This window comes from Rhinoraja longicauda, chromosome 44 (genome assembly GCF_053455715.1).
Source record: "Rhinoraja longicauda isolate Sanriku21f chromosome 44, sRhiLon1.1, whole genome shotgun sequence".
NCBI lineage: Eukaryota > Metazoa > Chordata > Chondrichthyes > Rajiformes > Arhynchobatidae > Rhinoraja > Rhinoraja longicauda.
The window spans coordinates 4,449,495-4,476,857 of record NC_135996.1 but is presented as its reverse complement, the minus strand read 5'-3'; the positions used below and the strand labels follow the sequence as shown (position 1 = coordinate 4,476,857).

The 27,363-nt window shown below is 52.3% G+C and overlaps 1 protein-coding gene across 2 annotated transcripts; it reads left to right on the top strand.

The window, feature by feature from the left end:
- Positions 1 to 20,606: 20,606 nt before the first annotated feature.
- On the top strand, positions 20,607 to 26,951 carry LOC144612384 (cyclin-dependent kinases regulatory subunit 1-like). Of its 2 annotated transcripts, XR_013549659.1 has the most exons (4): positions 20,607 to 20,704; positions 21,724 to 21,851; positions 23,945 to 24,738; positions 24,874 to 26,951. XR_013549659.1 is itself a non-coding variant. In XM_078431980.1 (3 exons), exons 1-3 carry the CDS (start codon positions 20,646 to 20,648, stop codon positions 24,001 to 24,003), a joined length of 246 nt encoding a protein of 81 aa, XP_078288106.1. In that variant the 5' UTR covers positions 20,607 to 20,645; the 3' UTR covers positions 24,004 to 26,951. The 2 variants fall into 2 exon arrangements, 1 of the variants encoding a protein (XP_078288106.1); XM_078431980.1 differs by having other exon boundaries at positions 23,945 to 26,951.
- The last annotated feature ends 412 nt before the right edge of the window (positions 26,952 to 27,363 follow it).

Sequence of the window (27,363 nt, the reverse complement as noted above, 5' to 3'; positions counted from 1 at the left end):
GTTGTGTACTATGGGAGGGGGGTACTGTAAATGTAAAGTTGTCTCTTCCGAACGGAGACGCGACCTTTTGTTTCTGGGTGGTGTCTCCGTTGTGGCCTACCACCGGCCATGCACCTGGAGCTGGCGGCCTCCAGCTGGGCCTCGCCTGAGGAGGTGTGGACGTCGGAAGCTCGCAGCCCCCTGGGTAGGGGCCGACATCGGGAGCTCCGGCAGCGGCAGCGTCTTCGCCCGCCCGAATCGCGGGGCTTGGGTCAGCCCACGGCGGACTTTTCACCGTCCGGCGCAGCCTGAAATAGGCCGCGGGGTTTTCTCTGCCCGGCGGGGGCTTCAATGTCGGGAGCCCCGACCGCCCCGACAGCGGCGGCTTCGCCCGCCCCGAATCGCGGGGCTTGGGTCGGCCCGCCGCAGACCTTTCACCGCCCGGCGCGGCCTGGAACGTGGCAACTACAACAGCCTGACCGCGAGAGAAGACGGCAGGGAAGAGAAAGGACATTCTGGCCTTCCATCACAGTGAGGAGGAGACTGGAGGAGACTCACTGTGATGGATGTCTCTTTCTGTTTCTTTTTGTTTGATTGCGTGTGTTATTGCTTATTTTTATTGCTCTTGTTGTTGGACTGCGGGTAATCTTTCATTTCACTGCACATTTGCGTGTGTGACAAATAAACTTGACTTGACTCAGCGGGACAGGCAGCATCCCGGGAGAGAAGGAATGGGTGACGTTTCGGGTCGAGACCCTTCTTCAGATTGATGTCCGACTTGAATATAGGAGCAGGGAGGTTCTGCTGCAGTTGTACAGGGCATTGGTGAGACCACACCTGGAGTATTGCGTACAGTTTTGGTCTCCTAATCTGAGGAAAGACATTCTTGCCATAGAGGGAGTACAGAGAAGGTTCACCAGATTGATCCCTGGGATGGCAGGACTTTCATATGAAGAAAGACTGGATAGACTCGGCTTGTACTCGCTGGAATTTAGAAGATTGAGGGGGGATCTTATCATATATATCATATATATCATATATATCATATATATACAGCGCGGAAACAGGCCTTTTCGGCCCACCAAGTCCGCGCCGCCCAGCGATCTCCGCACATTAACACTATCCTACACCCACTAGGGACAATTTTTTACATTTACCCAGTCAATTAACCTACATACCTGCACGTCACAAAATTCTTAAGGGGTTGGACAGGCTAGATGCAGGAAGATTGTTCCTGATGTTGGGGAAGTCCAGAACAAGGGGTCACAGTTTAAGGATAAGGGGGAATTCTTTTAGGACCGAGATGAGAAAGTTTTTTTTCACACAGAGAGTGGTGAATCTGTGGAATTCTCTGCCACAGAAGGTAGTTGAGGCCAGTTCATTGGCTATATTTAAGAGGGAGTTAGATGTGGCCCTTGTGGCTAAAGGGATCAGGGGGTATGGAGAGAAGGCAGGTACAGGATACCGAGTTGGATGATCAGCCATGATCATATTGAATGGCGGTGCAGGCTCGAAGGGCCGAATGGCCTACACCTGCACCTATTTTCTATGTTTCCATGTCAGGGGAGGGGCGGGGGACAGAGATAAAATGTAGTCGGAGACAATCAGACTGGTCGGAGAACTGGGAAGGGATGGCGAGAGAGGGAAAGCAGGGGCTACTTAAAGTTGGAGAAGTCAATGTTCATACCGCTGGGGTGTAAACTATCCAAGCGAAATATGAGGAGCTGTTCCTCCAATTTGCGCTGGGCCTCACTCTGACAATGGAGGAGGCCCAGGACAGAAAGGTCAGATTGGGAATGGGAGGGGGAGTTGAAGTGCTGAGCCACCGGGAGATCAGGTTGGTTAAGACGGACAGAGCTTAGGTGTTCTGAAGAAGGGTCTCAACCCGAAGCGTCACCCATTCCTTCTCTCCAGAGATGCCGCCTGACCCGCTGAGTTACTCCAGCATTTTGTGTCTACCTTCGATTTAAACCAGCATCTGCCGTTCTCTTTCCTACCTTCTCTGGCAGCTTGTTCCAAACCCAAACCACCCATTGTGTGAAAAAGTTACCCCTCAGATTCCTATTAAATCTTTTCTCCTTCACCTTAAACCTACGTCATCTGGTCCTCGATTCCCCTACTCTGGGCAAGAGACTCAGTGTGTCTACCCGATCTATTCTTCTCATGATTTTATACACCTCTATAAGACCACTTGTCTACTCTTAGCATTTTGTGTCTTACTATTGAGGGCGTGCAGCGTAGGTTCACCAGGTTAATTCCCGGAATGGCGGGACTATCATATGTTGAAAGACTGGAGCGACTAGGCTTGTATACACTGGAATTTAGAAGGATGAGAGGAGATCTTATCGAAACGTATAAGATTATTAAGGGGTTGGACACGTTAGAGGCAGGAAACATGTTCCCAATGTTGGGGGAGTCCAGAACAAGGGGCCACAGTTTAAGAATAAGAGGTCGGCCATTTAGAACGGAGATGAGGAAAAGCTTTTTCAGTCAGGGAGTTGTGAATCTGTGGAATTCTCTGCCTCAGAAGGCAGTGGAGGCAAGTTCTCTGAATGCATTCAAGAGAGAGCTAGATAGAGCGCTTAAGGATAGCGGAGTCAGGGGGTATGGGGAGAGGGCAGGAACGGGGTACTGATTGAGAATGATCAGCCATGATCACATTGAATGGCGGTGCGTACAGGCTCGAAGGGCCGAATGGCCTCCTCCTGCACCTATTGTCTATATTGTGTCTATTTTCTGTGTAAACCAGCATTAGATCATAAGATCAAAAGTGATAGGAGCAGAATTAGGTCATTCAGCACATCAATTCTACTCTGCCATTCAATCATGGCTGATCTACCTCTCCCTCCTAACCCCATTCTCCTGCCTTCTCCCCATAACCTGTACTAATCAAGAATCTATCTATCTCGAAGGGCCGAATGGCCTACTCCTGCACGTTATGGGCGACTATATGCATACCTTGCAAGCAAAGAATTTCACTGGGATGTAGCACAAGCCAGGACTTGAATGGCTTTGATCTAAACCAGCATCTGCAGTTTCTTTCCTACAATTCTTGCCGTCTTACACATATGCCCCAAACAGTCTTTCCAGGTGAGGCAGAGGTCCACCTGCACCTCCTCCAACCTCATCTACTGCATCCGCTGTTCCAGGTGTCAACCTCTACATCGGCGAGACCAAGCGCAGGCTCGGCGATCGTTTCGCTCAACACCTCCACTCAGTCTGCCTTAACCAGCCTGATCTCCCGGTGGCTCAGCACTTCAACTCCCCCTCCCACTCCCACACTTACCTTCCTGTCCTGGGCCTCCTCCATTGTCAGAGTGAGGCCCAGCGCAAATTGGAGGAACAGCACCTCATATTTCGCTTGGGCAGTTTACACCCCAGCGGTATGAACATTGACTTCTCTAACTTCAGATAGTCCCTGCTTTCCCTCTCTATCCCCTCCCCCTTCCCAGTTCTCCCACTAGTCTTCCCGTCTCCGACTACATCCTACTCTTGTCCCGCCCCCTCCCCTGACATCAGTCTGAAGAAGGGTCTCGACCCAAAACGTCACCCACTCCTTCTCTCCGGAGATGCTGCCCGACCCGCTGAGTTACTCCGGCATTTTGTGTCTCCCTTCGATTTAAACCAGCTTCTGCAGTTTTCTCTCCTACACGAACGGCGGGGTTGGATGAACTTGGACACCGGACGGGAGACTGATCAGAGGAACATTGTACGGCCACTGCACTGTCTCCTCTGCTCCATTTGCATCGTTGCCTTCCCCTTCGTTCCACGACTGTGAATGTTTAACCCGCGTCCCATTCCGAGGGTCATTTCCTCACCAAAATGGCCGCACCACAAGCTCTCGAGCACAGAGATAGAGCGCAGAAACATAAGATTATTAAGGGGTTGGACACGTTAGAGGCAGGAAACATGTTCCCAATGTTGGGGGAGTCCAGAACAAGGGGCCACAGTTTAAGAATAAGGGGTCGGCCATTTAGAACTGAGATGAGGAAAAACCTTTTTCAGTCAGAGAGTTGTGAATCTGTGGAATTCTCTGCCTCAGAAGGCAGTGGAGGCCAATTCTCTGAATGCATTCAAGAGAGAGCTAGATAGAGCCCTTAAGGATAGCGGAGTCAGGGGGTATGGGGAGAAGACAGGAACGGGGTACTGATTGAGAATGATCAGCCATGATCACATTGAATGGCGGTGCTGGCTCGAAGGGCCGAATGGCCTCCTCCTGCACCTATTGTCTATTTTCTATTAACAGGCCCTTCGGCCCACCGAGGCCACGGCGACCCCCGCACACTACCCCAATCCTACACACACTGGGGACAATTGTTACAGTTACACCAAGCTAATTAACCTACAAATCCGCACGTCTTTGGGGCACGGGAGGAAACCGGGGTTCTCGGGAGAAAAACCCACGCAGGTCACGGGGAGAAAGTGCAAACTCCGCACAGACAGACAGCACCCGTGGTCAGGATCGAACACGGGTCTCTGGCGCCGTGAGACAGCAACTCTACCGCTGCGCCACCGCGATTGAAACGTAGAAACAAGGCCGAGACCACATCTGCCTTAGCCTGTGGGTGACAAATCTCTCACCGCGCTAGTCCCCCAGAGCACCAGGAGTGGTAAACCCTGTAGTGCCGGCTCACGCCACTGAAAACAAGACGTTAACACCTCGCTGATAGACACAAAATGCTGGAGTAACTGGGCGGGACAGGCAGCATCTGTGGAGAGAAGGAGTGGGTGACGTTTCGGGTCGAGACCCTGCCTGTCCCGCTGAGTTACTCCAGCAATTTTGTGCCTATCTTTGGTTTAAAGCAGCATCTGCAGTTCCTTCCTGCACATAAACACCCGTCCACTGTTCACTGGCCACGAGTGAACTGCTGACAAGAAGGCTGTGAAGGCCAAGTCAATGGATGTTTTGAAGGCAGATAAAGATAGATTCTTGATCAGTGCGGGTGTCAGGGGTTATGGGGAGAAGGCAGGAGAATGGGGTTGAGAGGGAGAGATAGATCAGCTATGAGTGAATGGCGGAGTAGACTTAGATTAGAGATACAGTGCGGAAACAGGCCTTTCGGCCCACCGGGTCGTCGCCAACCAGCGATCCCCGCACACTAACACTATCCTACACACACTTGGCACAATTTTCACATTCCGCGCTGTATCTCTAAACTAAACTAAACTAAACTATCCTACACACTAGGGAAAATTTACAATTAACAGAAGCCAGTACAAAATCAAAGTACCTGAACGAAAAAAAAACTGCAGATGCTGGGGATTTATCAGCCTTTAGTCCCATCAGTCTACCCAACACCATTTCCTGACTAATGTGAATTTCCTTCAGTTCCTCCGTCACCCTAAGTCCTCTGTCCACTAGTACATCTGGGAGTTTGTTTATGTCTTCCTTGTGAAGACAGAACCAAAGTCCTGTTCAACTCATCTGCCATTTCCTTGTTCCCCATAATAAATTCACCTGTTTCTGTCTTCAAGGGACCCACATTTGTCGTAACTATTTTTTTCCTTTTCACATACCTAAAGAAGCTTTAACTATCTATCCTCCTTTATATTCTTGGCTAGCTTACCTTCGTACTTCATCTTTTCTCCCCGCATTGCCTTTTTAGTTATCTTCAGTTGATCTTTAAAAGTTTCCCAATCCTCTGGCTTCCCGTTCATCTTTGCAATGTTATACGCCTTCTCTTTTATTTTTATAATGTCCTTGACTTCCCTTGTCAGCCACGGTCGCCTCTTACTCCCCTTAGAATCTTTCTTTTCTTTGGAATGAAATGATCCTGCATCTTCTGGATTATTCCCCAAAATACCTGTCATTGTTGATCCATTGTCATCCCCTTCCAGTCAACTTTGGCCAGCTCCCCCCTCATGCCTCCATAGTCCCCTTTGTTCAATTGCGATACTGACACTTCCAATTTTACCTTCCCCCTCTCAAATTGCAAATTAAAACAATATTTTGATCACTACCTGCTAATGATTCCTTTACCTTGAGTTCCCTTATCAAATCCAGTTCATTACACAAAACTAAATCCAGAATTTCCTTCTCTCTGGTAGGCTCCAGTACAAGCTGCTCTAAAAATCCACCTTAGAGGCACTCTCCAAACCCCCTTTCTTGGGGTCCAGTACCAACCTGATTTTCCCAGAATCTCTGGTCGGCGCGGGCTCGGTGGGTCGAAGGGCCCATTTCCGCGCCTAATCTCTGAACACTACGGGTGCTGCACTGTAAGGAGTTTGTACGTTCTCCCCGTGACCTGCGTGGGTTTTCTCCGAGATCTTCGGTTTCCTCCCACACTCCAAAGACGTACAGGTATGTAGGTTAATTGGCTGGGTAAATGTAAAAATTGTCCCTAGTGGGTGTAGGATAGTGTTAATGTACGGGGATCGCTGGGCGGCACGGACTTGGAGGGCCGAAAAGGCCTGTTTCCGGCTGTATATATATGATATGATGATATGATATGAAAACTAAGCAATACGCCACTGACCCAGTCAACATACCCCTTCCGTGCTTCTAAAGCACCACGGACTGCTAGAAACTTAACGAAAACACTTTTTAAACGTATTTCTACCAGTGAAATCACCCGTCAGCCAAGGAATAGAGTCCCTGCCTGCTCAACCTCTCCCTGTAGCTCAGGCCCCTCGAGCCCTGGCAACATCCTCATAAATCTTCTCCGCGCGCTTTCCTGCTGAAGATACAAAACAAAATTCGCCAGAACACGCAAAAGGCAGCGGACAGAGGTACAGGAGGTTTTGTGCAAGAGATTCGCCAACCTTCGCACCGAGCACTCTGTAAACACCAACGTCAGCAACGGAGACAGAGCAGCATGGATGGCAACAGGAGTTGACACTCAGCGCTGCCCAGAATGGACAAAGGAACAAGGAAATAGGATTAAGGAAAATCCTAGTCAACGTGCAAGGCACTAGGGGTGATGCAGAGGCGTGGCTGCTGCCTTACTGCGGGCGTGCGTGTCTGCGTGCGTCTAGGAGCATGTTTCTGCGCGCACGCATCTGTGTGCATGTGTGTGTGTGTCTGCATCTTGCATCTATTTGTGTGCCCATGTGTCTGTGTGTGTGTGCACGTGTGTGTCTGTGTGCGTGCATCTTGCATCTATGTGTGTGCCCATCTGTGCCTGTGCGCCCGTGCGTGTTCACGTGTGCCAGTGTGCATCATGCATCTATGTGTCTGCCCGTGTCTCTGTGTGCACGTGTGTGTGTGTGTGCGGAGTCCTTCCGCTGACTGGTTAACACACATCAAAAAAGCTATTCACTGCACCTCGGTACACGCGACAATAAAATGAACTGACTAACATTTGGTACGTATAAACACATTTGTACATTCCCTCTGTGACTGCGTGGGTTTTCTCCGGGTGCTCCGGTTTCATATCATATCATCATATCATATATATACAGCGCGGAAACAGGCCTTTTCGGCCCACCAAGTCCGCGCCGCCCAGCGATCCCCGCACACTAACACTATTAACACTATCCTACACACTAGGGACAATTTTTACATTTACCCAGCCAATTTACCTACATGCCTGTACGTCTTTGGAGTGTGGGAGGAAACCGAAGATCTCGGAGAAAACCCACGCAGGTCACGGGGAGAACGTACAAACTCCTTACAGTACAGCACCCGTAGTCAGGATCGAACCTGAGTCTCCGGCGCTGCATTCGCTGTAAAGCAGCAACTCTACCGCTGCGCTACCGTGCCGGTAGCCCATATAGATTTGCAGTTTAATTGGCTTTGGTTACCAAAAAAAATTGGAAAGCTGTCGTTGGCGTGTGGGATATTGCGTGTGGGGTGGTCACTGGTTGGCGTGGACTCGGTGTGCCGAAAGGGCCTGTTTCCACGCTGTGTCTCTAAAGTCTAACGCGTGTCCACGTCTAACCAGGCTGTTTAATTCTCCGTCCCATTCCCACACAGACCTTTCTGTCCTCGGTCTCCTCCATTGTCAGAAGTGAGGCTAAACGCAAATTGGAGGAACAGCATCTCATATTTCGCTTGGGCAGCTCGCAGCCCAGTGGTGAGAATTCTGTGGAAGATTATTAAGGGGTTGGACACGTTAGAGGCAGGAGACATGTTCCCAATGTTGGGGGAGTCCAGAGCAAGGGGCCACAGTTTAAGAATAAGGGGTCGGCCATTTAGAACTGAGATGAGGAAAACCCTTTTTCAGTCAGAGAGTTGTGAATCTGTGGAATTCTCTGCCTCAGAAGGCAGTGGAGGCCGATTCTCTGAATGCATTCAAGAGAGAGCTAGATAGAGCTCGTAAGGATAGCGGAGTCAGGGGGTATGGGGAGAAGGCAGGAACGGGGTACTGATTGAGAATGATCAGCCATGATCACATTGAATGGCGGTGCGTACAGGCTCGAAGGGCCGAATGGCCTCCTCCTGCACCTATTGTCTTTTTTCAATTAACAGGCCCTTCGGCAACTCACTCTCCTTCCTCCCACATTCATTCCTCTTCATCCATCTTGCTCCCTGCAGCTCACCGCGGTTTGTTCCCGCAGGAAGCTTGCTTTGATCACATTGAATGGCGGTGCTGGCTCGAAGGGCCGAATGGCCTACTCCTGCACCTATTGTCTATAATATTGATTTCTCTCACTTCAGGTAGCCCCGGCATTCCCTCTCTCTCTCTCTCTATCCCTCCCCCACCCAAGTCGCACCAGCTTCTCGTTCTCACCCAACGAACAGCCAACAACGGCCTAACAGGAAACAAGTTTCCTTTATCATCGTTACTTTCTTTGCATATCTCTCATTCGTTGTTCTTTATCTCTCCACATCCCCGTCTATATTTTTATTTATATATATTTTTTAATTGATTTTCCGGTCAAAATAACAGATTGACCGTACAGTTGTGAAAGTTAAATATCATTGTATCAAATATAAAACAATATAATCACACATGATATTTTCTGACCGAAAAAAAAGGTGTAGGCAGAAGCCAAAGCTTATTGTGATCAGCCATGATCACAATGAATGGAAGTGCTAGCTCGAAGGGCCAAATGGCCTCCTCCTGCACCTATTTTCTGTCTAGACTTTAGACAGTATGGAAACAGGCCCTTCGAGCTAGTGTGAGTGTGTGTGTGTGTGAGTGGGTGTGTGTGCGAGTGAGTGTGTGTGTGTGTGAGTGTGTGTGTGAGTGTGTGTGTGTGTGCGAGTGTGTGTGTGAGTGTGTGTGTGAGTGTGTGTGTGTGAGTGTGCATTGTGTCAGCCTGTGGTGGTTGTCTTGGAATTTAGAAGGATGAGAGGAGATCTTATCGAAACGTATAAGATTATTAAGGGGTTGGACACGTTAGAGGCAGGAAACATGTTCCCAATGTTGGGGGAGTCCAGAACCAGGGGCCACACAGTTTAAGAATAAGGGGTCGGCCATTTAGAACTGAGACGAGGAAAAACTTTTTCAGTCAGAGAGTTGTAAATCTGTGGAATTCACTGCCTCAGAAGGCAGTGGAGGCCAATTCTCTGAATGCATTCAAGAGAGAGCTAGATAGAGCTCTTAAGGATAGCGGAGTCAGGGGGTATGGGGAGAAGGCAGGAACGGGGTACTGATTGAGAATGATCAGCCATGATCACATTGAATGGCGGTGCTGGCTCGAAGGGCCGAATGGCCTCCTCCTGCACCTATTGTCTGTTGTCTAAATATAATTTTTAAAAAACACATCATAAGTCAGAAGCAGATAAACAAAACATAGAAACAAACACAAATATAGTCAAGAACCATCATTTCTGTCATGTCAGTATCTCTCAATTTCCCTTATTCCTAGTCTGAAGAAGGATCTCGACCCAAAACGCCACCCATTCCTTCTCTCCAGAGATGCTGCCTGATCCCGCTGAGTTACTCCAGCTTTTTGTGTCGACCTTCGGTTTAAACCAGCATCTGCAGTTCCTTCTGACACACTGTTCAAAAGTGTCGACTGGTTTTTATTTTCAGGCTCTCGAGCGCACATCCCCCACAGAAATCTTCTCCGTCGAGCAAACTATTTCTGGCATCTACTTCCACCCAATGCTTTTGAACGCTTGTAAATGGCCTCCCCCCACCGGATACCCAGCACCCACCCTTACCCAAAGACCCTCAACAGAAACAGAAAATAGGTGCAGGAGGAGGCCATTTGGCCCTTCGAGCCAGCACCTCCATTCATTGTGATCATGGCTGATCATCCACAATCAGTAATCCGTGCCTGCCTTCTCCCCGTATCCCTTGATTCCGCTAGCCCCCAGAGCTCTATCTAACTGTCTTTTAAATTCATCCAGTGAATCGGCCTCCACTGCCCTCTGTGGCAGAGAATCCCACACATTCACAACTCTCTGGGTGAAAAAGTTCCTTCTCACCTCAGTTTTAAATGGCCTCCCCTTTATTCTTGGATTGTGTGTGGCCCCTGGTTCTGGACTCCCCCAACATTGGAAACATTTTTCCTGCATCTAGCTTGTCCAGTCCTTTTATGGTTTTACACGTCTCTATAAGATCCCCCTCTCATCCTTCTAAACTCCAGTGAATACAACCCTAGTCTTTTCAATCTTTCCTCATATGACAGTCCCGCCATCCCGGGGATTAACCTGGTGAACCTACGCTGCACTGCCTCAATAGCAAGGACGTCCTTCCTCAAATTAGGAGACCAAAACTGCACACAATACTCCAGATGTGGTCTCACCAGGGCCCTGTACGACTGCAGAAGGACTTCTTTGCTCCTGTACTCAAATCGTCTCGTTACGAAGGCCAACATGCCATTAGCTGTCTTCACTGCCTGCTGTACCTGCACGCTTACTTTCAGAGCGTGTACTTACAACCTGAAGAGCTCAGAGCCGCCCGTACAAACCAAACAGACAGTACTGAGTGACGGGCAAGTAAATAGTGAAAGGACTGGATCAAGTGGAGAGGACGTTTCCACCAAGTCAAGTCAAGTCAAGTCAAGTCAAATTTATTTGTCACATACACATACTCGATGTGCAGTGAAATGAAAGTGGCAATGCCTGCGGGTTGTGCACAAAATTAATTACAGTTACAGCATATAAATAAAGTTAATGTTACTAAAGTCTACAGAGAGACTTGGGCCTTTTGGAAGGGTGGGCTGAAAGATGGCAGATGGAGTTTAATGCTGATAAGTGTGAGGTGCTGCATTTTGGTAGGACAAATCAAAATAGGACGTACAGGGTAAATGGTAGGGAATTGAGGAATGCAATGGAACAGAGGGATCTGGGAATAACTGTGCATTGTTCCCTGAAGGTGGAATCTCATGTGGATAGGGTGGTGAAGAAGGCGTTTGGTATGCTTGCCTTTATAAATCAGAGCATCGAGTATAGAAGTTGGGATGTAATGTTGAAATTGTACAGGGCATTGGTGAGGCCGAATCTGGAGTATGGTGTGCAGTTCTGGTCGCCAAATTATAGGAAGGATGTCGACAAAATGGAGAGGGTACAGAGGAGATTTACTAGAATGTTGCCTGGGTTTCAGCACTTAGGCTACAGAGAGAGGTTGAACAGGTTGACCAGTGGGAGAGTCCAGGACCAGAGGGCACAGCCTCAGAATAAAAGGCCGTACCTCTGGAAAGGAGACGAGGAGGAATTTCTTCAGCCAGGGGGTTGGTGGATCTGCTGAATTCAGTGCCACAGACGGCTGTGGAGGCCGTCATTTGGTGTTTTTTAAAGCGGAGATCGATAGATTCTGGATTGGTACGGGTGTCAGGGGAGAGGGCAGAAGAATGGGGTTGAGAGGGAGATAGATCAGCCATGATCGAATGGCGGAGTAGACTTGATGAGACGAATGGACTAATTCTGCTCCAACTATGACTTATGAACTAAATCGTACGAGCAAAAATGGCATTGAGAGTCACCCTTTTAGTCAACTGCAGCAAAATGCGGTAAATGCCAAATGACAAGGTGGTTTAACAAATAGCGAGATAACCACCACCCTGAAGTTAGTCTAAGGACATAAATGTCCACGGTTTAAAAAAAAGACACAAAGTGCTGGAGTAACTCAGCAGGTCAGGCAGCATCTCGGTAGTTTAGTTTAGAGATACAGCGCAGAAACAGGCCCTTTGGCCCACCGGGTCCGCGCCGACCAGCGATCCCCGCACACTAACGCTATCCTACACACACTAGGGACAATTTTTACATTTATCAAGCCGATTAACCTACAAACCTGCACGTCTTTGGAGTGTGGGAGGAAACCGAAGATCTCGAAGAAAACCCACGCAGGTCACGGGGAGAACGTGCAAACTCCGTACAGACGGCGCCCGTAATCACAAGTGTAGGAAAATAACTGCAGACGCTGGTACAAATCGAAGGTATTTATTTCACAAAATGCTGGAGTAACTCAGCGGGTCAGGCAGCATCTCAGGAGAGAAGGAATGGGTGACGTTTCGGGTCGAGACTCTTCTTCAGACCGATTGTGTGGGGGGGGGGGGGGGAGAAAGCTGGAAGGGGGAAGCGATACGAAAGCTTGTTAAATAGGAAGGTAACATCAGCTCCAGTTTCTCTGCCTCACTCCCATCAGTCTGAAGAAGGGTCCTGAACAGAAACGTCACCTATGCATGTTCCGCAGAGATGCTGCCTGACCCGCGGAGTTACTCCAGCACTTTGTGTCTTCTTTTGTCAACCAGTATCTGCAGTTCCGTGTTTCTCCAGAGATGCTGCCCGACCCGCTGAGTTACTCCAGCACTTTGTGTCTTTTCCTCCACCTGTCATTCCATCAGGTTTGTCCCACCCCCACCTCTCTTCCAGCTTTCTATCCCCCTACTACAATCAGTCTGAAGAAGGGTCCTGACCTGAAACGTCACCTATCCACTCTCTCCAGAGATGCTGCCTGACACGCTCAGTTACTCCAGCACTTTGTGTCTTCTTTTGTCAACCAGCACCTGCAGTTCCATGTTTCTCCAGAGATGCTGCCTGACCCGCTGAGTTACTCCAGCACTTTGTGTCTTCTTTTATAAACTAGCATCTGCAGTTCTTTGTTTGTCCAGAGATGCTGCCTGGCCCGCGGAGTTACTCCAGCACTTTGTGTCTTCTTTTGTCAACCAGCACCTGCAGTTCCTAGTTTCTCCAGAGATGCCCTGACCCGGTCAGTTCCTCCAGCACTTTGTGTCTTCTTTTATAGACTAGCATCTGCAGTTCTTTGTTTGTCCAGAGATGCTCTGACCCCGAGTTACTCCAGCACTTTGTGCCTTCTTTTGTCAACCAGCACCTGCAGTTCCTAGTTTCTCTAGAGATGCTCTAACCCGCTGAGTTACTCCAGCACTTTGTGTCTCCTTTTGCAAAGCAGCATCTGCAAAGCTTGTTTCTTTATGCAAAAACAAAAAGCAGTTTGCGTGCCTATTGGCAAGCCCAAACGAGTGTGGGGACGTGGAACTTCAGCGGGGCAGGACTACAGCCAAGCAGTGGGTGCGTGCGGGCCTCAGAGCTCAGCTGCAACGAGGAAGGAGGGGGAGGAGGCGTGTGCCGAGCATTCACATGGGCCCTGGTCCCCTGCCGAGGCAATTACCAGGAATTACCCGCCACATAAATAATCTCTCTAACAACTTCCTGCTTCACAGCTCCACCATCCTTCAAATAAACAATGCCCTCGCGCAAATTAAAAATAAGCAGCCCAACAGCTCTTATCAGTCCGTATCACGGTGGCACAGCGGTAGAATCGCCACCTTGCAGCGCCAGAGACCCGGGTTCGATAGACAACAGGTGCAGGAGGAGGCCATTCGGCCCTTCGAGCCAGCACCGCCATCCAATGTGATCGTGGCTGATCATTCTCAATCAGTACCCCGTTCCTGCCTTCTCCCCTGACTCCGCTATCCTTAAGAGCTCTATCCAGCTCTCTCTTGAATGCATTCAGAGAATCGGCCTCCACTGCCATCTGAGGCAGAGAATTCCACAGATTCACAACTCTCTGACTGAAAACGTTTTTCCTCATCTCCGTTCTAAATGGCCTACCCCATATTCTTAAACTATGTGTGGCCCCTTGTTCTGGACTCCCCCAACATTGGGAACATGTTTCCTGCCTCTAACGTGTCCAACCCCTTAATAATCTTATACGTTTCGATAAGATCTCCTCACATCCTTCTAAATTCCAGTGTATACAAGCCCAGTCTGTCCAGTCTTTCAACATATGACAGTCCCACCATTCTGGGAATTAACCTGGTAAACCTACACTGCACGCCCTCAATAGCAAGAATGTCCTTCCTCAAATTTGGAGACCAAAACTGCACACAGTACTCCAGGTTCGGTCTCACTAGGACCCTGTACAACTGCAGAAGGACCTCTTTGCTCCTATACTCAACTCCTCTTGTGATGAAGGCCAACCTTCCATTGGCTTTTTTACAAGTTAGATGCTGAGAGTGGAAATCTAACCAGACCGGTGTGAGGTTTTGCAAGTGGTCCGGGCCAATAGTTGTAGTTTACTTTAGAGATACAGTGCGGAAACAGGCCCATCGGCCCACCGAGCCCGCGCCGACCGGCGATCCCCACATCACACCTGGGACAATCTATATTTATAAAAAGGCAATTAACCTACAAACCCGTCTTTGGAGTGTGGGAGGAAACCGAAGGTCTCGTGGGAAAGTCCAGGACCAGAGGGCACAGCCTCAGAATTAAAGGACGTCCCTTTAGGAAGGAGATGAGGAGGAATTTCTTTAGTCAGAGGGCGGTGAATCTGTGGGATTCTTTGCCACAGACGGCTGTGGAGGCCATAAGCCAGTGGATATTTTTAAGGCCGAGATAGAGAGATTCTTGATTAATACGGGTGTCAGGGGTTATGGGGAGAAGGCAGGAGAATGGGGTTAGGAGGGAGAGATAGATCAGCCACGATTGAATGGCGGAGTAGACTTGATTGGCCGAATGTCCTATTACTCCTCCTATCACTTAGGACCTTATGAATAACATTTATAGACAATAGGTGCAGGAGTAGAGGAGGAGGCCATTCGGCCCTTCGAGCCAGCACCGCCATTCACCGCGATCATGGCTGATCATCCACAATCAGTACTCCATTCCTGCCCTCTCCCCATATCCCCTGACTATCATTAAGAGCTCTATCTAAATCTCTCTTTTAAAGCAGAGATTTAAATTGGCCTCCACTGCATTCTGAGGCAGAGAATTCCACAGATTCACAACTCTCTGACTGAAAAAGTTTTTCCTCATCTCAGTTCAAAATGGCCTGCCCCTTATTCTTAAACCGTGGCCCCTGGTTCGGGATAAAGGCTGTAAAGTGCAAGATAAAGCCAGTAAAGTCCGATCAAAGATAGTCTGAGGGTCTCCAACGAGGTAGATCGTCGCCCAGGAGCAAAGAGGTCCTTCTACAGTTGTACCGGGCCCTGGTGAGACCGCACCTGGAGTACTGTGTGCAGTTTTGGTCTCCAAATTTGAGGAAGGATATTCTTGCTATGGAGGGCGTGCAGCGTAGGTTCACTAGGTTAATTCCCGGAATGGCGGGACTGTCGTATGTTGAAAGGCTGGAGCGATTGGGCTTGTATACACTGGAATTTAGAAGGATGAGGGGGGATCTTATTGAAACATATAAGATAATTAGGGGATTGGACACATTAGAGGCAGGAAACATGTTCCCAATGTTGGGGGAGTCCAGAACAAGGGGCCACAGTTTAAGAATAAGGGGTAGGCCATTTAGAACGGAGATGAGGAAGAACTTTTTCAGTCAGAGAGTGGTGAAGATGTGGAATTCTCTGCCTCAGAAGGCAGTGGAGGCCAGTTCGTTGGATGCTTTCAAGAGAGAGCTGGATAGAGCTCTTGAGGATAGCGGAGTGAGGGGGTATGGGGAGAAGGCAGGAACGGGGTACTGATTGAGAGTGATCAGCCATGATCGCATTGAATGGCGGTGCTAGCTCGAAGGGCTGAATGGCCTCCTCCTGCACCTATTGTCTATTGACCGCTCTCTAGTTGTCCAGGAATCCCCAAAGTTGTCGTGACCCATAGAAAACGCGCCACAGAAATTACCCGGCACAAACACGTTGAAAAGCTTCGGATTGTACGAGGAAGTCTGGTGACGATGGCTGAGAGCAGAGAGTTACATACAGTTCCACGGCACAGGTTTAGACCTGCTTTGCCACGCAGGTCACTTACAGAGACGGGACTGGCAGAAAAGGATTGCAGCAGGACTGAGGGGGGAAAATTTCGTCCCCTTCCCCCAACCGGGGGTCGAGAACTTAACCGAGAGAGCGGCTCCCCTCATGGTTAAATAGAATGGAACTTAAAATCCATGGTACATGGACGAGGCAATGATATTAAAGTTTGTTTTCTTGGCTGGCATCAATACAAATTGATCACATCCGCACGTAAGCAGTACCAAACCTTCACCGTTCCTTCCTCCCCATCTCATTTCCTCGTTCCTTCTCACTCTCCCCTCATTCTTCCGCCCCTCCACCCCCTGTTGACACTCGGGCCCCATCTTCCCCACCCTCGCATCCCCTCACAATCCACTCCCCCGGTCCCACGCCTTCCCCTGCCCCCGCCCGGTCCCTCACTCCCCTCCAAACCCCATGGCCCTCCCCCCTCAATGCCTCAGCCCCCCCCCCCCCCCCCCCCCCCCCCCTCAATCCACTCACTGTCTCATTCCCGCGACTAACTGTTCCCCGACCCGCTGCCCACTCCGGCCTCTGCCCCTCCACTTACCCTGCCACCCACGCTCCTTCCTCCGAACCTCCAACTCCCTCTCTGCACACCACTCCCCCAACACTACACACCCTCCCCTCCCTTTCCAACTCCCTCTCTGCACACCACTCCCCCAACACTACACACCCTCCCCTCCCTTTCCAACTCCCTCTCTGCACACCACTCCCCCAACACTACACACCCTCCCCTCCCCTCCCTTTCCAACTCCCTCTCTGCACACCACTACACACCCTCCCCTCCCTCTCCCCTCCTCTTACTCTCCCCCACTCACTCTCCTCTCTTCCCCTCCCCCACCCACTTTCCTCTCACTCTCTCTACCCCCTCCCTCTTCTCACTCTCCTCTCCCCCCCCACAATCTCCTCTATCCCCCTCACTCACTCCCCTCTCCCCCCTCCCACTCTCCCCCCCCACAATCTCCTCTATCCCCCTGCCTCACTCCCCTCTCCCCCCTCCCACTCTCCCCCCCCCCACAATCTCCTCTATCCCCCTGCCTCACTCCCCTCTCCCCCCTCCCACTCTCCCCCCCCCCACAATCTCCTCTATCCCCCTCACTCACTCCCACTCTCCCCCTCCCACTCTCCCCCCCCCACAATCTCCTCTATCCCCCTGCCTCACTCCCCTCTCCCACTCTCCCCCCCCACAATCTCCTCTATCCCCCTGCCTCACTCTCACCCCCTCTCTTTCCCTACTCTTACTCCTCTCCCTCTCCACACACACTCTACCCCCTCCCTCTCTCACTTCCCTCACTCTCTCTCCCCTCCTCCCTCACTCTTTCCTCCTCACACTCGCCTCCCCCCCCCCACTCTCCCTCTCACACTCTCCCCACTTCTTTCACCCCCTCTCACCCCACTCTCCCAGTGCCGCGGCTCCCACTCTCACTCCCCCTCTCCCGCGGCTCCTCACCGTCTCCCTCTCTACACACACTCTCTCCCCTTCTCTCACCCCCTCACTCTCCCTCTCTCTTCTTCTCTACTTCTTTCTCTCTCTCACCCCCCTCTCTCTCCCACACTCTCTCTCCTTCTCCCCACTCTCACTCCCCCCTCTCCCTTCTCTCTCTACCTCTCTCTCTCCTTATCTCCACTCTCACTCCCTCTCTCTCTCCCCACTCTCACTCCATCTCTCACTCCCTCCCCCCGTCCCTATCCCGCGGCTGCTCACCGTGTCCACTCTCCCCGTGTCCGTGTCCGCTCCGGCCGCTTGTCTCCGCTCTCTCAACCCTGACCCCGCGCCTGCAGCCACCGGGGTCAGCGGCCGCTCCGCCAACCGCCCCGTCGCGTCACGTCCGGCCCATCCCCCCCGGCAGGCGGGGCCGCGTCACGTCACTCGGCCTGGCCCCGCCCTCTCCCGCCTGTGGGCGGGGCGCAGTGACGAACAGGTGATCGCCAAGGCTGACTGCGGGGCAACGTTACGTCACACGCAGCAAGCGTTCCCACAAACGTCCCTGGACGTGCCCTGCCCCCTCACTCGCTGCGGGGCAACGTTACGTCACACGCCGAGGGCGTTCCCTTTAACGTCACTGGACGTGCCCTGCCACCTCCTGCTGCGGGGCAACGTTACGTCACGCGCAGAGGGCGTCCCCCTCAACGTTATTGGACGTGCCTCCCCCCTGACTGCGGGGCAACGTTACGTCACACGCAGAGGGCGTTCCCACCAACGACACTGGACGTGCCCTGCCCCCTGACTGCGGGGAAACGTTACGTCACACGCAATGTTCCCACAAACGTTACTGGACGTGCCCTGCCCCTCACTCGCTGCGGGGCAACGTTACGTCACACGCCGAGGGCGTTCCCCTTAACGTCACTGGACGTGCCCTGCCCCCCCCACTCGATGCGGGGCAACGTTACGTCACACGCAGAGGGCGTTCCCACAAACGTCACTGGACGTGCCCTCCCCCTGACTGCGGGGCAACATTACGTTACACGCAGAGGGCGTTCCCATAAACGTCACTGGACGTGCCTGCCCCCCCTGCTGCCTAGCAACGTGCTGTCACACGCAGAGGACGTGGCCCAGCCCTCCCATGACGTCACTGACCATTTAAAGGGCCCCACAGGGACCATTCCTTTGGTCAAATGGGCAGGAGAGTGGAAAGCAAAGCATCAATCGCAGCCTCATGCAGTAGTGATCCTTGCCCTCCCGTACGCCCTTGTAACCTGCAGTTCAGTGCGGAAGGGTCTCCACCCGAAACGACACCCATTCCTTCTCTCCAGAAGGAATGTTGCCTGATCCGCTGTTACTCCAGCACTTTGTCTATCTTCCATGAGCTAGGGTACTGCCCGATTCACCTCTGCCCAAAGATACTAGAGGAACAAGATAGACCACTCGACTTAAAACTGTAGTATATCATGGCGCCATTTTAGTAGGCAGAAACTCGCAGAAACATTTTAAAAGAAAAATAACAAAAATCTGTGAGTTGATAGATGAGATATATTCTGCATTTTAATGGTATCATCACACACACTGTTCCCCCAAAACACTGATTACATTGCGAGAGCCAGAGCGAACGGCGGGTTTTGCCTACTAAAATGGCTCCTTTGGGTACTACACTTCAGTAAAGGCGATTTCAACGGAGTGGTCCATCTTGTTCCTCTAGTATCTTTGCCTCCACCCCATTGGACCTTGTCTCTGGAACTGGTGCACTGCAATGCTGAGAGCTACATTCTGCACTCTGTATCTTCCCCTTTGCTCTACTTGTTGTACCGGAGTTTGACTTGATTGTGTGTATAGACTTGATTGTGTGTATAGATCTGATCGGTTTGGATAGCATGCATAACAAAACTTTTCATGGTACCTCGGTACACATGACAATAATAAACCGAAACCCTACAGCAGGCAGCCCGAGGATCTGGAGAGATCCCACCAACAACATCCTCCAGGTCTACAGGAAGGACAAGGCGCAGCGGTAGAGTTGCTGCCTCACAGCCGACTACGGGTGCTGTCTGTAGGGAGTTTGTAAGTTCTCTCTGTGACCGCGTGGGTTTCCTCCCACACTCCAAGGACGCACAGGTTTGTAGGTTAATTGGCTTCTCCAAATTGTCTATAGTGTGTAGGACAGAACTAGTGTACGGGTGATCGTTGGTCGGCGTGGACTCAAGTTGGCCAAAGGGCCCGATTCCCCGCTGTATCTCTAAACTAAACTGAAATTCCATGCCAGTGTACAGTCCCCTACCAACAACCCCAGGATGGTGACTTGGTTACATTCAGTCAGCATGTCACCTCACTGCCATTACTTGATGCCAGCCTCCCAAACAAAGCAAAGAATCCAAGAATGTTTAATTGACTGAAGTGTCGACCAGAACATTTTGGGCGGCACGGTGGCGCAGCGGTAGAGTTGCAGCGCCGGAGACCCAGGTTCGATCCCGACTACGGGTGCTGTCTGTCCGGAGTTTGTACGTTCTCCCCGTGACCGCATGGATTTTCTCCGAGAGGCGTAGTCCATTAACCAATGGGGAACGGCGGCGGGGCTGAGGGAGGGTCTGTTGACCAATGGGGAACGGCGGCGGGGCTGAGGGAGGGTCCGTTGACCAATGGGGAGCGGTGGGCGGGGCTAAGGGAGGGTCCATTCACCAATGGGGAGCAGTGGGCGGGGCTGAGGGCGTAGTCTGTTAACCATTGGGGAGGGGGGGCAGGGCTGAAGGAGGGTCAGCTGACGGCCCCGCGGCCAATGGAAAGAGGGGGGAGGGGCGCGGCGAGCGTCATCTGACCAATGGGGAGCAGGGCTGAGGGAGGTCCAGCTGACGGAGCCCGCGGGCCAACGGAAAGCGGGCGGGAAGCGGCGCGGCGAGCATCTGACCAATGGGGAGCGAGGGGAGGGGCTGAGGGCGGGTCAGCTGACTGAGCCCGCGGGCCAATGGAACGTGGGGGGACGGGCGCGGCGATCGTCATTTGACCAATGGGGAGCGGGAGAGGGGCGCGGCGAGCGTCTTCTGACCAATGGGGAGCGGGGGGAGAGGCGCGATGAGCGTCATCTGACCAATGGGGAGTCGGGGGCGGGGCCGAAGGCGGGTCAGCTGACCGGCCGGCGGGCCAATGGGGAGGGAGCGCGCGGTGTTTTGGAGGCGCCTGCAGGGCGATGGATCGGAGCGACATTTACTACTCGGACCGCTACAACGACGGCGAGTTCGAGTACCGGTCAGTCCACCGGCGCTACCTCCGCGCGCCGGGCCCCATCGGAGGATGCTCCGCTACTCCCCCCCCTCCTCCTCCCTCCCGCTCCCCGCGGCCGCCGCGATCTCCCCCCGTCGCGGTCACCGCCGCCGCCGCCGCCATCTCCCACTTCCGGCCCTCGCACCGGAAATCCCGGCACCGGGATAGGGTACTTTCTGGCGCGCGGGGGCTTCTGGGAGGTGGCAACGTGTCGGCCATCTTGCTTGCCCCCATGCCAAACCGTTCCCCACACTGTGCTGCATCGTACCCACCGTTATCGTACCACCCTGAACCCCACCGTACCATCCGCCGTATCCCTCTCTGCCACACCGTACCACCCTCTACCATCCACCGTACCCCCTCCCTGCCCTACCCTACCACTGTACCCCACCATACAACCACCGTACCCCTCTCTGCCACACCGTACCTCCCTGTACCCCACTATACCACCCACTCTACCCCACCCTGCCCCACCGTACCCCTCTCTGCCACATCGTACCCCTCTCTGCCACACCGTACCCCTCCCTGCCGCACCGTACCACTCCATACAACCACTGTACCCCTCTCTGCCCTACCGTACCACTCTCTACCCCACCATACAACCACCGTACCCCTCCTTGCCCCTCCTCACCACTACCTGCCCTGCCGTACCACTCTGTACAACCACTGTACCCTACCACACAACCACCGTACCCACTTCCGACCCTACCCTACCACCCTGTACCCCACCGTACCCCTCCCTGCCCCTCCTCACCACTACCTGCCCCACCGTACCACTCTGTACAACCACTCTACCCTACCACACAACCACCGTACCCCTCCCTGCCCCATGGTACCACTTTGTACCCCACCATATCCCACACTGCCCTACCTTACCTCTCTGTACCTCACCATACAACCCACTGTACCACCAGCATCTGCAGTTCCTTCCTACAAGTAAACGGCCGTTTTTTTAATCTATCTCTCTGTCCCTGTCCCCCTCTCCCTCTTCTCTCTCTCCCCAGCCACGTGATGCTGCCGAAGAAGATCGCCAAGATCGTGCCCAAGGCTCACCTCATGTCAGAGACGGAGTGGCGTAACCTGGGCGTCCAGCAGAGTCCGGGCTGGATACACTACATGATTCACGAGCCAGGTACCGGCCGCTCTGACCGTCACGGCCTCATCCCCCTCCCTCCTCTACCCCCTTCCCCCAGGCAGTGTCACGGCCAGCAGGGGAAGGTTCCAGTTCCGCACAGTCCAACCCCACCACCGTGCCACCCCCGTCCCTCTGCCCTGCCAACCCCACCCACCCGTTCAGGCAGCAGCTCCAGACAACAAGGATAGGTGGCGTTTCGGTTCGGGACCCTTCTTCAGAGCCGATCCAAAACGTCACAAATCCATGTTCTCCAAGGATGCTCCCTGACCCACAGAGTTACCCAGCACCTTGTGTCTATTCGGTATAAACCAGCATCTGCAGTTCCTTCCTACACATGGATCTGCAATGGAAACATAGAAAATTGATTGCAGGTGGAGCCATTCGGCCCTTCGAGCCAGCACCTCCATTCATTGTGATCATGGCTGATTGTTCACAATCAGTAACCCGTGCCTGCCTTCTCCCCATATCCCTTGATTCCACTAGCCCCTAGAGCTCTGTCTCCCTCTCTTTTAAATTCATCCAGTGAATCGGCCTCCACTGCCCTCTGTGGCAGAGAATTCCACAAATTCACAACTCTATGGGTGAAAAAGTTTCTTCTCACCTCAGTTTTAAATGCCCTCCCCTTTATTCTTAGACTGTGTGGCCCCTGGTTCTAGACTCCCCCAACATTGGGAACATTTTTCCTGCATCTAGCTTGTCCAGTCCTTTTAAAATTTTATACGTCTCTATAAGATCCCCTCTCATCCTTCTAAACTCCAGTGAATACAAGCCCAGTCCTTCCAATCTTTCCTCAATGTTTTGGGTTGGACCCTTCCTACACATGGATACGCAGTTTAGTTTAGTGATACAGCGCAGAAACAGGCCCTTCGGCCCACTGGGTCCGCTCCAACCAGCGATCCCCGCACACTAACACTATCCAACACCCACTGGGGACAATTTTTACATTTACCAAGCCAATTAATCCACAAACCTGCACGTCTTTGGAGTGTGGGAGGAAACCGAAGATCTCGGCGAAAACCCACGTGGAGAACGTACAAACTCCGTGCAGACAGCACCCGTAGTCGGGATGGAAACCGGGTCTCCGGCGCTGCATTCACTGTAAGGCGGCAACTCTACCGCCGCGCCACCGTGAACGCACAATGTTTGGATCTGAAGGTGTCACCTATCCGTGTTTTCCAGAGTTTCTGCTTGACCCACCGCAATCTTCCAGCACGGTGTGTCCTTGTTTTATAAAGTGGCATTTGTGGTCCCAAGTCCCCTTGTAGCTGAAGCCCTCTAATCCAGCCTGCTTCCTGAATCAGCCGTACCCACAATCACCCGTACACTAGTTCCAATCCTACACACACCAAGGACAATTTGGACAATTAGGGTTACACGGTGGCACAGCGGTAGAGTTGCCGCCTTACAGCGAATGCAGCACCAGAGACTCGGGTTCGATGACGAAAGCGGGCGCTTGTCTGTACGGAGTTTGTACGTTCTCCCCGTGACCTGCGTGGGTTTTCTCCGAGATCTTCGGTTTCCTCCCACACTCCAAAGATGTACAGGTTTGTAGGTTAATTGGCTTGGCAAATGTAAAAATTGTCCCAAGTGGTTGTGTGTGTAGGATGTTGTTAGTGTGCGGGGATCGCTGGTCGGCCGAAAGGGCCTGTTTCCGCGATGTATCTCTCAAACTAAAATTTACCGATGGCAAATAACCTACCAACCTGCACGTCTTTGGAGTGTGGGAGGAAACCGGAGCACCCGGAGAAAACCCACGCAGGTCACGGGGAGAACGTGCAAACTCCGTACAGACAGCACCCGTGGTCGGGATCGAACCTGGGGCTTCGGCGCGGTGAGGCAACAGCTCCACCCGCTGCGCCACCGTGCTTGCCCTTCATGGTATCCCATGACCTGAGAAAACGTGGATCGATTGACTCACACACACAAACAGACGCGCACACACACACACACACACAAACAGACGCGCACACACACACACACACACACACACACTCCCCGAGTGCCCCTTGTCTCCTTCCCTCCCTCCCCTTCTCGTACCTCCTGCGTCTGCCTGCGGTTGTGTAAGCACGAATCCTCTCTTCTCTCCCCAGAGCCTCACATCCTGCTGTTCAGGAGGCCGCTGCCGAAGAAAGAGCCGGAAGGAATCTGACCCCTGCCCCCCCCACGCACACAGCACCCTCTGTAAGCATCTCTCCCTCTCTTCCCCCCTCCCCCCTCCTCCACCGAAGCTGCTAACACCTGCCTCCCACCACCGCCCGTCAGTAGCCTTGAAGAAGCGGAGCTTGGAATGGTACGGGGAGGGAGCGTGACCACCCGATCCTACTTCCTCTCCGCATTTTATAGACAATAGGTGCAGGAGGGGGCCATTCGGCCCTTTGAGCCAGCACCGCCATTCACTGTGATCATGGCTGATCATCCACAATCAGTACCCCGTTCCTGCCTTCTCCCCATACCCCCGGACTCCGCTACCATTAAGAGCTCTATCTAGCTCTCTCTTGAAAGCATCCACAGAATTGGCCTCCACTGCCTTCTGAGGCAGAGAATTCCACAGATGTACAACTCTCTGAGTGAAAAAGTTTTTCCTCATCTCCGTTCTAAATGGCCTTATTTTTAAACTGTGGCCTCTGGTTCTGGACTCCCCCAACACCGGGAACATGTTTCCTGCCTCTAGCGTGTCCAATCCCTTAATAATCTTATATGTTTCAATAAGATCCCCTCTCATCCTTCTAAATTCCAGTGTATATAAGCCCAGTCGCTCCAGTCTTTCAACATACGACAGTCCCGCCATCCCGTAGATTAACCTGGTGAACCTACGCTGCACTCCCTCAATAGCAAGAATGTCCTTCCTCAAATTTGGAGACCAAACCTGCACACAGTACTCCAGGTGCGGTCTCACTAGGGCCCTGTACAACTACACACAGTACTCCAGGTGCGGTCTCACTAGGGCCCTGTACAACTGCACACAGTACTCCAGGTGCGGTCTCACCAGGGCCCTGTACAACTACACACAGTACTCCAGGTGCGGTCTCACTAGGGCCCTGTACAACTGCACACAGTACTCCAGGTGCGGTCTCACTAGGGCCCTGTACATTTTGTTCTTGTCTTTGGCAAACTTGGAAGAGCCATTAATCCGATAGTTCAACCCCGAGCTCACAGATCTGTTTTTAGCCGCAGGAATAATGAACGACTAACACTCGTATCGTGGGAGGTTCACAAGTTTGTACGCTTTCCAGGAGCAGAATTGGGCGTTTCGGCCTACTCCGCCATTCAATCACGGCTGATCTATCTCTCCCTCTCAACCCCATTCTCCTGCCTTCTCCCCGTGACCCCTGACACCCGTACTAGTCAAGAATCTGTCAATCTCCGCTGTAGAAATACCCACTGACTTGTGGCCTCCACCGCCGTCTGTGGCAATGAATCCCACAGATTCACCACCCTCTGACTAAAGAAATTCCTCCTCATCTCCTTCCTAAAGGAACGTCCTTTCATTCTGAGGCTGTGCCCTCTGGTCCTAGACTCTCCCACTAGTGGAAACATCCTCTCCACATCCACTCTATCCAGGCCATTGTCAGTCAATGGAGAGTTCCATAATCACAATCATACTTTATTAGCCAAGTATGTTTTGCAACATACGAGGCATGTCATTTGCCGTACAGCCTTACCAATAAAAAGCAACAGGACACACGAAATACATGTTAACATGAACATCCACCACAGTGACTCCTCCACACTGTGATGGAAGGCAAAAAAAGGTTCAATCTCTTCCCTTCTTTGTCCTCCCGCGGTCGGGGGCCTCGGGCCTTCCGTTGGCGGGACGATCTTGGCTCCCGTAGCCGGCGGTCAGGCCTTCCGCATCGGGGCGATCAAACTCCCACATCGAGGGGGGGAATCTCAGCTCCCCCACGCCGGGCAATCTGAGCCGGACAGGCAGGCTGCTGGTCGAAGATGGGGAGAGCATTGAAACAGAAAATAGGTGCAGGAGGAGGCCATTTGGCCCTTCAAGCCAGCACCGCCATTCATTGTGATCGTGGCTGATCAACCACAATCAGTAACCCGTGCCTGCCTTCTCCCCATATCCCTTGATTCCACTAGTCCCTAGAGCTCTATCTAACTCTCTTTTAAATGCATACTGTTGTAATCCACACTTTCCCTGTCGTAGTCTGGCCCTTGTCTTTTCCCAGTCCCCTGTTTTCCTGACAAGGGGGGTCACCCATTGTGTCTGTGTGGAGTTTGCACGTTCTCTCCCCGTGACTGCGTGGGTTTCCTCCGGGCGCTCCGGTTTCCCCCCCCCCCCCCACGTCCCAAAGACGCGCCCGTGCGGGTTTGTGGGTGGATCGGCCCCTCTGTGAACCGCCCCCTGGTGTGTGGGGAGTGGATGAGAGAGAGCGGGACAACGTGGAACTAGTGCGTGAACGGGCTGTCGGCGCGGACTCGGCGGGCCGAAGGGCAGATGCTCACCTGACCGCGGGTTGAGACTCCCGTTACCGGGAGCCGGCAAGGCGACGCCGTTCTGTCCTCTGGCACTCTGGGTAAGAAGGCAAAGCAAGCAGCCATCTTGGAGCGGGAAAGGTCGTTAGATTGCCCGATGGGGGGGGGGGGGGGGGGTGCCAGGCAGAGCAAGATTCCCAACTCCCTTCCGCAAATAAAACTAGTCAATCTGAACTGAGTACGGGCAGATTCTGCCTCATTCCCTGAACAAATCACCCCCCCCCCCCCCCTCTGTCCAGTTAGCCCTCAGCACTGTTAGTGTTGTTACTTGGCTGTGTGATCTGCTGCTGTTGCCCTGCGGTCTATTTTGTGATATATATGTGTTGCTGTGTGTCAACAGTTCTGTTACTTCATCTCCATCAGTTTATGGAGGTAACGAGCCATTAGTCTGTCTTTTACATCACTGACCCTCTGAGTTCTCAGACTCCAGTACCTGCAGAAGGGTCTCGATCCGAAACGTCACCCATTCCTTCTTTCCCGAGATGCTGCCTGACCCGCTGAGTTACTCCAGCATTTTGTGTCTACCTTCGATTTAAACCAGCATCTGCAGTTTTTTTTCCTACTCCAGTATCTGCACCTTGTTCCTGTATATCTGCCATGTACACCTGTTTATTAGTCTGTATTTGATTTTAATAAATTTTTAATATTATCCACGGTGGCTGGGCGATATTACTGAGTGTGACTGTTGTGTGATCATTGGGAGTGAGTATTCAGCCTTTAGATGTACAGTGAGGAAACAGGCCCCCCTTGGCCTACCCAGTCCGTGCCAACCAACCATCCTGCACACTAGGGACAATTTACAACTTGCCAAAGCCAATTAACCTGCCCACCTGGACGTCTTTGGAGTGTGGGAGGAAACCGGAGCATCCAGGGAAAACCTGCTCGGTCACGGGGAGAACGTACAAACTCCACAGACAGCACCCCTGGTCAGGATCGAACCCGGGTCTCTGGCACTGTGAGGCAGCAACTCTACCGCTGTGCACTGCTGCTGTTGTTAATACTGTACTGGTGTACAAGCAGC